Source organism: Melampsora larici-populina, assembly GCF_000204055.1.
Source record: "Melampsora larici-populina 98AG31 unplaced genomic scaffold MELLAscaffold_226, whole genome shotgun sequence".
NCBI lineage: Eukaryota > Fungi > Basidiomycota > Pucciniomycetes > Pucciniales > Melampsoraceae > Melampsora > Melampsora laricis-populina.
This window is the reverse complement of record NW_006768982.1, coordinates 1-12,890: the sequence shown is the minus strand read 5'-3', so window position 1 is coordinate 12,890 and position 12,890 is coordinate 1. Positions and strand designations below refer to the sequence as shown.

The following is a 12,890-nucleotide window of genomic DNA, read 5'->3' as shown; positions in this document are numbered from 1 at the left end:
TGTTACACATGTCACGAGTATCAGTACGAGTTCAACGGTTGGAAATTTATAGAAAATTTCCCACCTTTGTAAGATACTCTTCTGTAGTTATTCCTCAAAGCTCTCGATTCAAGCTCTTTAAGACTTGATTTAGATCTTTTAGAATTCTAGATTAGAATTAATTTTTTGATTACAAAACAAAACCAGAAATTAAAGAAAGTTTGAAGAACAGATCATTCGCGAAATCAAAAAGAAAGATGTCCTTCCAAGCTCAATTAGATCAGACAAACGATCAATTAAATCAAGATCAAAATCAACCAAATCCTGGCCAAGAAGGCCAAAATCCAACGGTAGAAAATGCTAATCAACGAAATCAAGATACAATGAATCAAATAGAAGATCGAGTATTAACGAGAGCTGAGGCAGCGGCGAAAGGAGGTAGACCGAGCTCTAGACTCATAACTCCTAAACAAGGCGCAAACGGGAGGAACACCGACAGGATTAGCACCGGATCTAACCATACCCCGAGGAGCCTTCGAGGAAGTGGTATTCAGAAGAAAAGTCGAAGGCCGGCTGGAATTAAGAAAACAAAAGGAATCAGACAGCAACAAAAGAAGAAGAAGAACGACGTCAGAAAAGGTGGAAAGGAATTAGGTCCATTAGAAGAGATTCATTCAGAACAACAGGAGACAGAAGAGTTGGGAGGTATAGAAGAAGGTTTGATGGGCGTGGAGGGAGAGGAAATAGGGGGTAAGGAAGTGACTCAACAAGGTGAGCGTTACATTTCAATTCTCCAATGTCAATTCCTCTTCTTCCCGGTAAGAAGACCTTTGCTATTTTCACTCTCAAATCCACCAACATTCAGTCAAATACAATCTCTTTATCGATTTGTCCACCGTCAATTTCCTCTGTGAATCTATTTCCTTTACGAAACATCCACCATCTATTTCTTCTTCGAAGCTATTTCCTTTATGAAGTCTTAGATCCAAAACCCTCTAGTTCAACTGAGGTCGTCTAAGATGAATCCTTGCAGAGGAAAGGCAGGATGTTAGTAGAAAGACCTGATCATAGGTAAAGAGAAATTATAGATGAAATTATAACGCATACCGCAGATATCGGAACAAATGCTTATAATAAACAGGAAAATTACCCTTGAATTGCTTTCTTCTGATAATAGAATAAAACGAAAGGACGTTTAAGATCAAGAAAGCCTGGCCCGGCTAAGAATAGGAGCCCAGCCTGGCCCAGCTAACAGTAGGTGTCCCAGCAAGGGTCCGGCTTAAAATAGGTCCCCAGCCTGGTCTGGCTTATAATAAGAACCCAGCTAGCCCAGCTTACAATAGGTGCCGTACCTAGAAGAGGATATATTATTACCTCAGGTGATAAAGTCTCGAACAGACAATTGGTCGAGTCACTAGATTGTTCGACTATACAGAGCCCCGAGAGTCTATGGTGGCGGTCGCGATCCAATATAAGAGACAAGGAGATGAAACAAAACTTCGGAATAAGACTGACGAGCGGATGAAATCTTATCCATTCGGTTGGAAATAAACAGACTCACGGCGCCAAATCTTGGGGAACTTAATCCAAGAAGCCTATGATCGAGGAGACGATGCAGAGGCAACGTCCTTGTTGAAGATTTTAAACAAAGATGACCGCGGCCATGCTACGAGGAATCAGTATGTCATGGACGAGGATGACTCGGTTAGCGACAAGTCAGTTTTGGTAGCCTTCTACGGAATGCGAGACGTTCCAAAGTGACAATGCGATATTTCAAAAATCAAAAATCACAATCCCCGGGTGCGAAATTCAAAAATCAAAGACAAAACTACAGAAAATACTCAAATACAGGGATAAAACCCCTGTACCGGAGTAAAAATCATGGCAGAAACACATTTTTGCCCAAATTTCCAGTGGTCGACACCATTTTCATTGCATTGTCACCTTTCGGCAAAAAGTACCAGCAACACCAAAAATCAAAAAATCAAAAACATAAAATCAAAAAACATAAAATACAGTTCTCAAACTGTACAACTCAAACACCAATGTTAGATTCTACCGCAGCCAAAAACCACATGTTGGCCAAGTAGCTACAAGCTCAGTCTCACAGGTATCAACACCTCCGACCGGAGACATTCTACCATCTGTCTCAAGAGCTTCAAAGACCTGCTTCCTGTCTCGCTCTCCTCCAAAACCCTCTTCCACCATCATCAATCCTCTTTGATTGCCCTTGATCTTCTCCAATCTTTGTCAACCGTCCTTGATCTTCCTCAATCTTCATTATCCGTCCTCAATCTTCATCTTTCTTCGTCAACTGTCCTCAATCTTCCTCGATCATCTCCTTTCTTCGTCAACCGTCCTCGATCTTCTTATTTCTTCGTCATCCGTCCTCGAGCTTCTTATTTCTTCGTCAACTGTCCTCGATCTTCTTATTTCTTCGTCAACTGTCCTCGATCTTCTCTTCTTCGACCGTCCTCATCAAATCACCCTCAGTCTCCATCACCAACTACACACCAACATGCCAGCAAAAATATCTGATGAAATCTTGCGACCCCTCGTTGAAGAAGCTGTGGCTAACAACTGGCCAGCACAAACAGTATGCGACACTGTTTGGCGACGGCACAACATCCGAGTCTGTGTAAGAACTGTTAGAAGACGAATCAAAGAATGGGACTTGAAACAACAAGGAAATTATGATGTGGAGGTTGTAAAGGATGCAGTATTAGATAATTACAAACAATCTCTGAACCAAAAGCGAGCTCTCATTTCCCTTAAAAACGAACACAACATCATCATCAGCCGGTCAACTTTAGCTCGACTTGAGAAGCAACTCAATCTTCACCGCCAAAAGGATGATCTTGACATGGGTGTAGTAACTTATGCCACCGTATGTAACAAGATTGAAGAACTTCAGATTGAGTATGGAAATGTACTTGGAATCAAGAGTGTCAAGAAGATGCTAGCTCAGGAACACAAGGTTCACATCCACCGGCAAGTCTTTGGGCCTTCTTGATTCCATTTGCTCTGATGCTAATTACATTGGAAATCCTCTTTGATATAGTGATGTTATTGCAGCTATGATGAAGGCAATGGACCCAGATGCTGTCAGAATGCGAGCTGCTCATAAACTCAAGCGACGGGAATACTATGCGGGAGGTCCCAATGAGGTTTGGGCTGCCGATGGACACGACAAGTTGATCAACTTTGGAATCGGTATATATGGATTCATTGATTGCTGGTCTCGAAAGATTTTGGGACTTCATGCTCATGTCACCAACAGCGACCCCCGCCATGTTGACTTGTGGTATCTTGGCCTTGTCAAGAAACAAGGTGGCATTCCCAAAAAGCTCACCACGATCGAGAACTGAGACTGTTCCTCTTGCTGGACATCAACGTTATTTTGGAGAAACTTACGGTTCCAGAGCTTCCAGACTGGCCTTATCATCAATATGTCCCGTCCCCTCGTAACCAAAAGATTGAGTGCTTCTGGGACAAAATGACTTGTGGACTGACTGGAAATATCAAAGCTAAAATTCAAGAGCGCATTGATCAAGATTTATATAATGACAATGATCCAATGAATCCGGTGGCGTGCGCGACTTTTAATTGGTGATTCCATGCTGAAATCTTTGTTATTGCTTTTCAGGACCTTGTTTCTCCACCTATTTATCCCCGTCTTTCAACGAGCTCTGGACAAATGGGTCAAGTTTTACAATGGTTTCTGCAGACGACACGACAAGCGGTCGAAATTACCTACTGGATGTTCTGCAGACTACTGCTACAAAAACCCCGTTGACGAATTTGGTGGGATTGAATACCTCATACCTGTCCCAGGTGAAGCGGTGGATGCTATCCTTGCTGATGAATACCCAGAGTAAGAACATTTGTGGAGCACAACCCCTGAGTGGTTTTCCCCGGTGGTTGATCAAGTCATGGAAGAAGTTGGAATTGTGAGCGGTGATTTGGACATTGGAAATTTTTGGGGTTCTTTTGATGTTGTATTAGCAAGATTGAAAGATTTGTCTTGGAGTAACACTCCCTTTGCCCGTGTTGAAGGTGATGATTCTATGGTTTTGGAAAACTGAGTATTTTATCTCACTATTACCTGCATCTCTGTGTGTTGTAAACTTTGTAATGGTCAATAGTACGGATTGCTGTGAGGAAAGTAAAAACACTCTGAATTTCATGTATTCTGAAAAAGAACATCATACAAGACAGAAAAGACCTTTTCAAAGATAAAAGGGACTTGTGGTTGGTTTGAACTACAAATTCTACATATATGTTTGGTTGGAACCCTCGAGCATCTAGACATATTCTGCATAGCATGCATTCACATTTCCTATATCATGCAAGACATCCATTGTGTCCCCAGGCTTGAGGTAATCTTTAAGTTGATCCTTTGGAACTGACAATGTTATTACTTTTCTAGCCAGAGATGCTTTTTTCTTCTGTACCTGAGAGGAAAAAAAGGGTTTGCAGATGATGGTGAGTGTAACCCTTTCTGGAAGCTGATTACTTGACTCACATTGAATAGGTGCTGTTCAACAGATCCCCCTGCAACCACATGATACACCTTCACAGGGTGGGTCTGGCCAATTCGATGTAAACGGTCAATTGCCTGTTGCACAATCTGTGGATTCCAATGGGCATCCTAATGATCTTCTGTTTAGCTAATGTTTATGATAGTATATGAATAAATGATAACAAACACACCATCAGGTACACCTCGTCAGCGCATGTCATATTCAAGCCCACACCTCCAGCTTCGATAGATACTATGAAGGCCTCAATGTTGTTATTGTTCTGGAATCTGTTGAGTTGCAATGTCCTCTCCTGAGGAGTCATCTCACCGTGCAAGGAGCCGCTTTCGATGCCGTGACAATCCAAACCAATCTTGATCCTGTGGGGTGTGCAGGTTAGCATACAGGACAAGTGATATAAAAGAGACAGAAAATATATTTACCACTCCATGAAACACCTCCATTGGGTATAGATGACAGTCTTCTTGCATAGACCTTTATGCAAAGGAACCTGCTTATTTTTGAGCTGGGAAACCAAGTATGCAAGCTTGCTACTCAGTGACCAGTCTTCCCGGTAGGCTGGCCTGGCAGCAGCAGTTAGTTCCCTCCCATCCGGCACCATGATTCCAAGCTCCTCCTCCATCTCTGTAATCTTGACCGAATTGAGCTCTTGTTCTTGTTTGAATAAAAGAGGGTGATTGCATGTCATCCTGAGATTGCTCAATTGTCTAAAATTTTCACCCTGTTTATGTTGGATTTGAGAGTCCACACCAAAGTCCTGAATAAATCTTTCGTAATGTTGTTGATATACTGCTTTCACTTTTGGATGCATGTCCAATAAAATGGTCACATGGTAGATTGGGGGTAAATCACGTAGGTGGCTAGCTTTGGTCCGCCTCAGCATAAAGTATCTTAGTAGGTGTCCAAGTGTTTCCAGCTTTCCTTGATGGACAGGCAGAGTGATTTGACGGTACCACACAGAGTCTTGGTGAAATGGCTTGATGTGTAGAAATTTGAAAAGCATGTGCAAGTCTCCAATTCGGTTATGGAGTGGAGTTCCAGTGAGACAAAGCCGGTTGACTGATTCCAAAGAGGTGAGTACTGCATGGGAGCTGGTTTCATTACGGATTACACTGGTACCAGTAGAGGGTCAGCTTGATAAATGTGAACTTGGCACAAAGAGAGATCACTCACTGAGCTTCATCAATGACCACTCTGTACCACCTGGTTGTAAAAGGGAGCCGTGTTGACCCATCTTGCCGCTGGTCCCATACAAGGGTTTTGGGGGTTGTAATGATGATGTCGGCTGAGTGCATATCACGTAGAGGAATTTTAACTCTGTCTGTGCCATGCCAGCGCAAGACTTTCAAGCTGTGTTTTCTGGTGTGTTTTTGAACCTCTTCTTCCCAGTTGTCCATGAGGCTGGTGGGACATATCAAAAGTGTCGTGTGAGATGCCCAGAGGTGGTGGTTTGGATGGTTGACAGCTGTTGCAGATTCCTGATGTTCGAATTGTCTTGATGCTTCCAGTGTAGTAGCAATTAAAGAAATGGTTTGAATTGTTTTTCCAAGCCCCATGTCATCTGCTAGAATTGAAGCCCTAGGGCTGACTGGTCCGGTTTGTCCCTCAGTGACAATAAATTCTTCACCACAGAGACGGTGACTCCACCGGTTGAAGGGTGGCATGGATTTATAAAACCAAAGGGAGTGATAAGTTTTTGATTCCGGATTTTCTCTGTCCAACAAAAATGCCAGGCCCTGCTTTTGATGGGGGTGGAGCTGAGATGTCACTATCTCTGATGGATTGACAGGCTGAAGATCTGAGCCGCAAGAAATGGACGCAAGTCTGGAGACCTCGTCTCTGGTAAACATGTGATCGGGAAATGCTGAGCTCCAGTTGGGAGTTGTCTGTGCTTCTAGATCCACCAGAGGAACAAGTTGGTGTTGCTGAGGATTGTAATGAGTAGGACGCTGGAGTTCGATCTTGAAGTTCTTGACTGTCTTGACAAGGCTGCCTTGGTACCAACTTGGGATAAATAAAAGTGCATGGACTTGCAATTGTGACGCATCATGCCCATCAAATTTGACAATAGTGGTGTTGACAGTAGAGCTGATGAGAACCGGGTGACTGGGGTCGAAAGATGAACTAGGTTTCCATCCGCCTGCAGGTAGAGCTTTATATATCCGAGGTGTGCTTCCAAGCAGCTTCAAGAAACAACTATCAACACCTGGAGGGACATACCCCAGAGAATGACCAGTTGGAAGATATAAACTGATCTCTGGTGTGCTGTGGGTATCCGCAGAAACTTTCAAGAACACAGGTGACTGATGGGGATGTTTCAGTTTTGCCGCAGTGGAAGTGGGTGATGCCACGTTGAAAGATATCATCCCAGCACATACTGGTTGGCTTAGATTTTGTTGAGGTGTGACAAACATGATTAGAATAATGATATGAAGTGGATGAAAAATGGATGAATGAAATGAGGAACAATATACTTTGGGTGCATGGAGCACACTTTATATGAGCTCAACTTTGCTGTGCGGATTTACACAATTCTTGGATCTCGCAGATCCACGCACAAGCTTTACACAATTTACAAAACATTCTTGGATCTCGCGCTCCTGAGATTGATGCAAATCCCTGGTAACATGTTCCATCACCGGTTAGGGTCATATGGCCACTGCTTCTCCCCCTATGGAGCTTCAGCACATTTCTTTGATTATACTGAGTCATTTTATTATTCATAAACAAAAGAAAAGAAAACATCAAACAAAACTTCTAAACACCTTGTACTCAAAAGGTTCCAAGATTCATTTACATATTTATTCAATTAACAAAATAATACAAAAATTGAGTATATTGCCAAAAGATCCAACCAAACATTGCTATCAAACATATTTTGAGGAACTGTTTTGGTGGAATTGTATTTCTTTATCAATAGACAAAGAATTGTTTCATTATGTATTTTTATTTTTATTTTCATCAACAAAAGCCAAATGTTTTGAGACGTGCTTTCAAACATGTGGAGATTGAACCAAAATCAAATGAGTAATTAATAAGACCCAATTGTACCAATACTGATTGTATGTACATGTGTATAATTATTTGAATTCAACAGAGACTGAAAAGTTTCGGGTTGCTATGAAACTATAAGGTTAATTTTATTTATTTACGAAAATAAACCCCCGAACTTATATATTGTTTTTTTTTTAAAAAATATATATTTTGGATTGTTTTAACCCCCAAAAAAACCCAGCCAGGCCTCTTAAGCAATAGGTGGCCTGCCCTTGAAAGGAGGGCCACCTAGCTGCTAGGTGGCCTCACCTTAAAAGTAAGGCCACCTAGCAATTAGGTGGCCAAGCCATCGCACGATCACTGGGTGATCGTGCGATGGCGCTGCATATCGGTCCGGGGCCGAGCACACCCTGGGCCCCGGTCACTAGTCCATCGCACGATCACTGAGTGATCGTGCGATGGCGCTGCATATCGGTCCGGCGCTAGGTGACCTAGCGCTTAGCTGGACCTGGTCCATCGCACGATCACCGAGTGATCGTGCGATGGCTAGGTCACTTAACCGCTAGGTGACCTAGCCACCTAGCGGTTAAGGGGTTGACCGAATCGATCAATCGATTCGATCAACCCTCCTACCCCCAACTCCATCCACCACTTCACCCACCCTCAAATAACATGAACCACCTGCTATTTCTGGACCATCGAAACCCAACGATTGAAATCACGCCATTGGAAATCGACTTCGCAGGCATGTGGTTTCATCTAAATGGAACTTGACTTTGACTAACTTTTTGATTCTTTTCTCTGTCCTTTTCAATCATCTTTTCTTTCTTTTTAGGTTGCAAACAAAAAGAGATCATCATCATCTTCATCATCATCAAACAAAATCAAATCAGTCAAATCATCATTTATCTTTTATAATCTCATCAAAATAAAAACAATCAAATCAAATTATTTCAATTATCAAATTGGTTTCATTTTATATCTTTTATATAATCATCAAGATAAGCTTAACAACATCACAGCTCTTAAAACATCAACTTTGTTTCATTTTATCTCTTTTATAATCTCAACAAAAGAAGATTAACATTATCAAAATAGTTGAAAAACAATTATTTTTTCAAATGATTGTTTGAACATCAAATTGGTTTTATTTTATATCAAAAGAACATAGACAAAATCAAATCACTTTAATCATCCAAATTGCTTTATTTTTGATCTTTTATAAAAACCTCAAAAGAATCTCAACAAAATCAAATTGGTTGCTTCTTCAAATTGGTTTTTTTTATCAAAAGAACATAAACCAATTCAATTCACTTAAATCATCCAATTCTTTTTATTTTTTATTTTTTATCTTTCATAATCTCATCAGAACAAGGTCAACAAAATCAAATTAGTAGAATCATCAAATTGGTTTTTTTTTCTCATTTTATAATCTCATTCAAAAAAAAGAAGATAAACAAAAACCAATCACTTAATTCATCAATTTGGTTTTTTTTTACTTTTATAATCTCTTCAAAACCAGATCAACAAAATTAAAAGAGTTGATTCATCAATTTTATTTTATTTTTTTACTTAATTTTGTCACTCAATTTTAAACTTTATTTTCCACTTTATTCCTTGAGTTTGTCATATTCTTATCTTTGAAACCATCAAATAAAAGTGATAACTTAGAAACATTCTCAAAAATTCAATACCTCATAGATATGCCTTTTGAGAACCGTCCATCCCCTCCTCACTTGAACTTCAGTGAGGAGAAAAGTCAGGCCTCCTCTGTAGACTCTGATTCTGATCAGGACGAACTCGAGATGAAGAATAACCCCGCCTCACAGCCGAAATTTCCTGCTCCGAGTTTCCAAGCTTTCTCTCAAGCACCTTCGGTTCCAGGTCCTCTTGATGCTGTTCAAAAAGTTGGATTATCCGATCACGAAGTCCAGGAAATCTCAAAGGAAGAATACTACCGGAATGTGAACTCGACTTCGGCCATCCTCAAGGAACTGCTTAAAGTTGCCGGTCTTCCTCCTCTATTTTATGATTTGATTGAACAAGCTGGAAAGGAATGTGATAACGCTTTTGAAGGTTGATATTGATCATTTACTTCTTTCTTTTTGGGTGCTTTCTGACCCCTTTTCTTTTGCAGACTTAGAGCGAGGAAAACGTCCACCAACTCGACCCAATGTGAAGGTCATCTGGATTCGGGATGACTCCCCGCCTCCGCCCAACCGAAGGCGTTCTGAACGTACCCGCGAAGACGCTCCCAGCTACTCCGGCACTCAGATGCGCTCGAAACGGACCCGTTTGAATCTTACACTACACAAAATTTAATGTATTCTGTACAGATTTCAAAAATGATGTTAATACAAAAATGTAGATCACAAATTACTTAATTAATTCTATTACAAAAATCATGGGTGTAGCTCTGTGTAGCTGCGTGTAGAGATGAGAAAAATTACCAAGGTAAACTGAGAAGTACATATCAGGTTCATTCACTTGAGTATCAAAGATTCCGGTAACGTATCTAGATTCCATACAATTTTTCCCAATTTTCATCCATAAACTATCTGATTACAAAAAGATCTCTGCTGATCTTGGGCTACCCGAAGTAAGGCAAACTTGTATGTACTCACATTCGTTGCAACTCATCGGGTCTGTGTGAACAGATAACAGATCCATGAATAAGCTACACGACAGTGGAAATCAATTCAATTGAGGCTCTGGCGATTTTCCGAAGTGATAGGAAGTGATCATCAAACTTCCAAATCTACATAGCAGTAATGAGTATGTTTCTTCTCCGGTGTTTACCCCCACCAATCCTAACTTAATCACCTGACGCTCAACTCATCAAATTGATGACAAACATTAAGATGTAAAATTTCGCATTCAGAAGCATGCAGATAGATCACAGTTCATCACCTTAGGCTTTGAGAAGCTTCTTTTCATTAGAATTCGCAATTTGATGACAATCGGGCTACTTCGAAGCTCTCATGCTTGAAGTCTTTTTTGTACGTACCCTTCCTCTCTGTTCTTTCACATCCATCTACTGATTTGTTACTCTATAATTCTTACCTCCTCCGGCCTTTTTAGATTAAAATCCGGCTGTCGCTTCGATCTTACTCTTCCCGACACCCTACATCGTTGATTGCTTACTTTGGATGATAGATACGTCGTTGACGTAAATATGCCTGATATTTTTGACCCCAGCGCTCCAGGTGTAACCAGACAGATGATGATTGATTGGATGCATATCCATCATCCAATGACTACACTGAGACCAAGAATCGGTACAGACGAACTTTCGGACTTGGTGCGAGGGAAGCAGCCTGCGTGTGAGTTATCTATGATGATTATCCTTGTCATCAACTCTTATTGATGTCTATGACTCGATTTCATTTTTTGGTCTTGTTCTATCAGTCTTCCCAAAGCTCACTAGTCATGTGCCTGCTTTAGCAACACTTGATACTGCAAGCAAACCCGTGGCTGAATCATCAAAACATGGAAACATCACTCAATCGCACACCACAAACACGAAGCAGAACACCCTTTCTCCAATCGAAACCGTCCAACATCACCCCCCAAAAATCAACACCCTTCATGAGAGCTTGATCAAGAAGACGAAACCAGTCTCTTCATCACCATCACCGTCTTTGCTTCGAAAGCGTGGTGTGGCTTTAGACACCGGAAGTGAAAATGGACCAAGTGTCAAGCATGTCAAAACAGGAGGTATGTACTCTGTGAAACCCAACCTACCTTACAATTACTAACCCAGCACGTATCTTTAGAATCTAAGGTATCTTTAGAATCCAAGGTATCACGCGTGCGCAAGACCAGTACCGCGCATAAAAAGAAAGTAAGTCACTCTTTTACTTTGGACATTTCCATCATGATTGTCTGGAGTACTGAAATGCTTCAAGTTGTTCTCTCGAATCCTTTTCAGATTACACCGAAGCCTTCTGAAATAGACCAAGGTCCATCTGACACGACTCAAAGTGAAATCAGCAAAACCAAAGCGGTCAAGTTTGAAGAATCCGAAAATACGTTGATCACATTGTCAAATTTAGAACCTGAGATTTCAAGTGCTGCTACGAGTGGGACCGTGAAAATCAAACACAGAATTCGTATCCCACCTAAGCCTGAACTCCCGGCCACAACCAATGAGGTCATGGACCTCATCGACTTTTCAGACACAGATATTTTGGACACTGGGAATCTAGGTGACAACATGATGTTTTTAATATACCTTCATTGAGGCTTCTAGTTGATTGATAAACTTATTATTCTGCTAGTGATAGGTAAGGATATCTCACCAATCTCTTTCGACACATCAACAAATACGCCAACTGCAGTCAAAGGCGTCAAAAAGTCTGGAGTCGAAGTCTTTCTAGAGGAAAGAAGCCGCGAAGAACGCAGTGAGTTCCGGATCAATTCTTTTGAGCAACGTAATAGATCTACGACTCAAAATTGTATTCTAATGTTTATTCAAATCTGCGCAGTCTGTGCGCTCGAAGGTTCTAAAGCGCAGATGGCAGAGAAGATTGAAATGAATTCGAAGACCCTGTTTCAACACAGCATGCGACTAGAGGAAATTGGTTTGTCAATCCACATTTGCAGATTTCATGTGGCTCAGATTTCTGATAGACTCGTACAGATCATTCGGTTTCCCACCTCCAAACCAATGTAAATCGGCTTGATGGAGAGGTTTCGGTCATTTCTACCCTGGAAGCCAAGCTTGAGACTTTACAGAATCAAGTGATTGATTTGCGTCAACAATTGAATATTGCAAGAGATGATATCTCCACGCACGAGGATGTAATTGCCCGCATGATGGAGCAGGATGAAACAGAAGGCAGCTCGGACGCCTAGGGCTCTGATGGGTTTCAAAATGGAAAGCATGCTTTTGAATGGTTGTTTATGACCTTGAGACTATTGTACAAGATATTACCTGTGATAAAGTACATAGATCTTTTGTGGATCTTTGTCTTTGCAAGTTTCTTCCTGTTCGAGCTTTTTGGTGTCCAAGTTTTCATTAATAATAAGTGGCGCGGATAATTAGAATATCCCTCTAGACTTTGTACCTTTCTTGGTTTCCACCTCGCTATTTTTTACCTCCAAATTACTTCCTTGCGTTAAAAAACTGTTTGTCAAACCAAGGTTCTTGTTTTTCTTATTTGTATGGTACATCCGCAATGTATCAAGCGTCTCATATACTTACTATTGCCTCCTGCGCCTTTGCTGCGTGTTCCCCAGTTTGCAAAGTGTCGTGACCCAAATCCAAGCAAACATGAGCTCCAGTATTGAGGGCGCTCGCCTCATTATGCGGACCTAGAGAAAATCAAGAAATTGCATATATTGAACCAATATACTTAATACAACAAATTCAAA

At 41.1% G+C, this 12,890-nt stretch overlaps 4 protein-coding genes across 4 annotated transcripts; 2 read left to right on the top strand and 2 right to left on the bottom strand.

Moving 5' to 3' along the window:
- Positions 1–236: 236 nt before the first annotated feature.
- MELLADRAFT_70179 (uncharacterized protein) lies at positions 237–1,135 on the top strand (the record flags this gene model as incomplete). The annotated part of the gene is made up of 2 exons (XM_007419518.1): positions 237–750; positions 1,092–1,135. The coding sequence occupies 2 exons, from the start codon at positions 237–239 to the stop codon at positions 1,133–1,135; spliced, it is 558 nt and encodes a 185-aa protein (XP_007419580.1).
- A 3,148-nt stretch (positions 1,136–4,283) lies between these two features.
- Positions 4,284–5,142, bottom strand: MELLADRAFT_87579 (uncharacterized protein; the record flags this gene model as incomplete). Its single annotated transcript, XM_007419517.1, has 4 exons — positions 4,284–4,433; positions 4,505–4,630; positions 4,693–4,879; positions 4,943–5,142. The coding sequence occupies 4 exons, from the start codon at positions 5,140–5,142 to the stop codon at positions 4,284–4,286; spliced, it is 663 nt and encodes a 220-aa protein (XP_007419579.1).
- A 330-nt stretch (positions 5,143–5,472) lies between these two features.
- Positions 5,473–6,076, bottom strand: MELLADRAFT_41305 (uncharacterized protein; the record flags this gene model as incomplete). Its single annotated transcript, XM_007419516.1, has 2 exons — positions 5,473–5,632; positions 5,694–6,076. Coding segments are annotated over 2 exons (543 nt in total), but the record flags the coding sequence as incomplete, so codon positions are not given.
- A 4,613-nt stretch (positions 6,077–10,689) lies between these two features.
- MELLADRAFT_87577 (uncharacterized protein) lies at positions 10,690–12,371 on the top strand (the record flags this gene model as incomplete). The annotated part of the gene is made up of 7 exons (XM_007419519.1): positions 10,690–10,837; positions 10,923–11,231; positions 11,291–11,358; positions 11,446–11,722; positions 11,795–11,917; positions 12,002–12,097; positions 12,157–12,371. 7 exons carry the CDS (start codon positions 10,690–10,692, stop codon positions 12,369–12,371), a joined length of 1,236 nt encoding a protein of 411 aa, XP_007419581.1.
- Between the last annotated feature and the right edge of the window lie 519 nt (positions 12,372–12,890).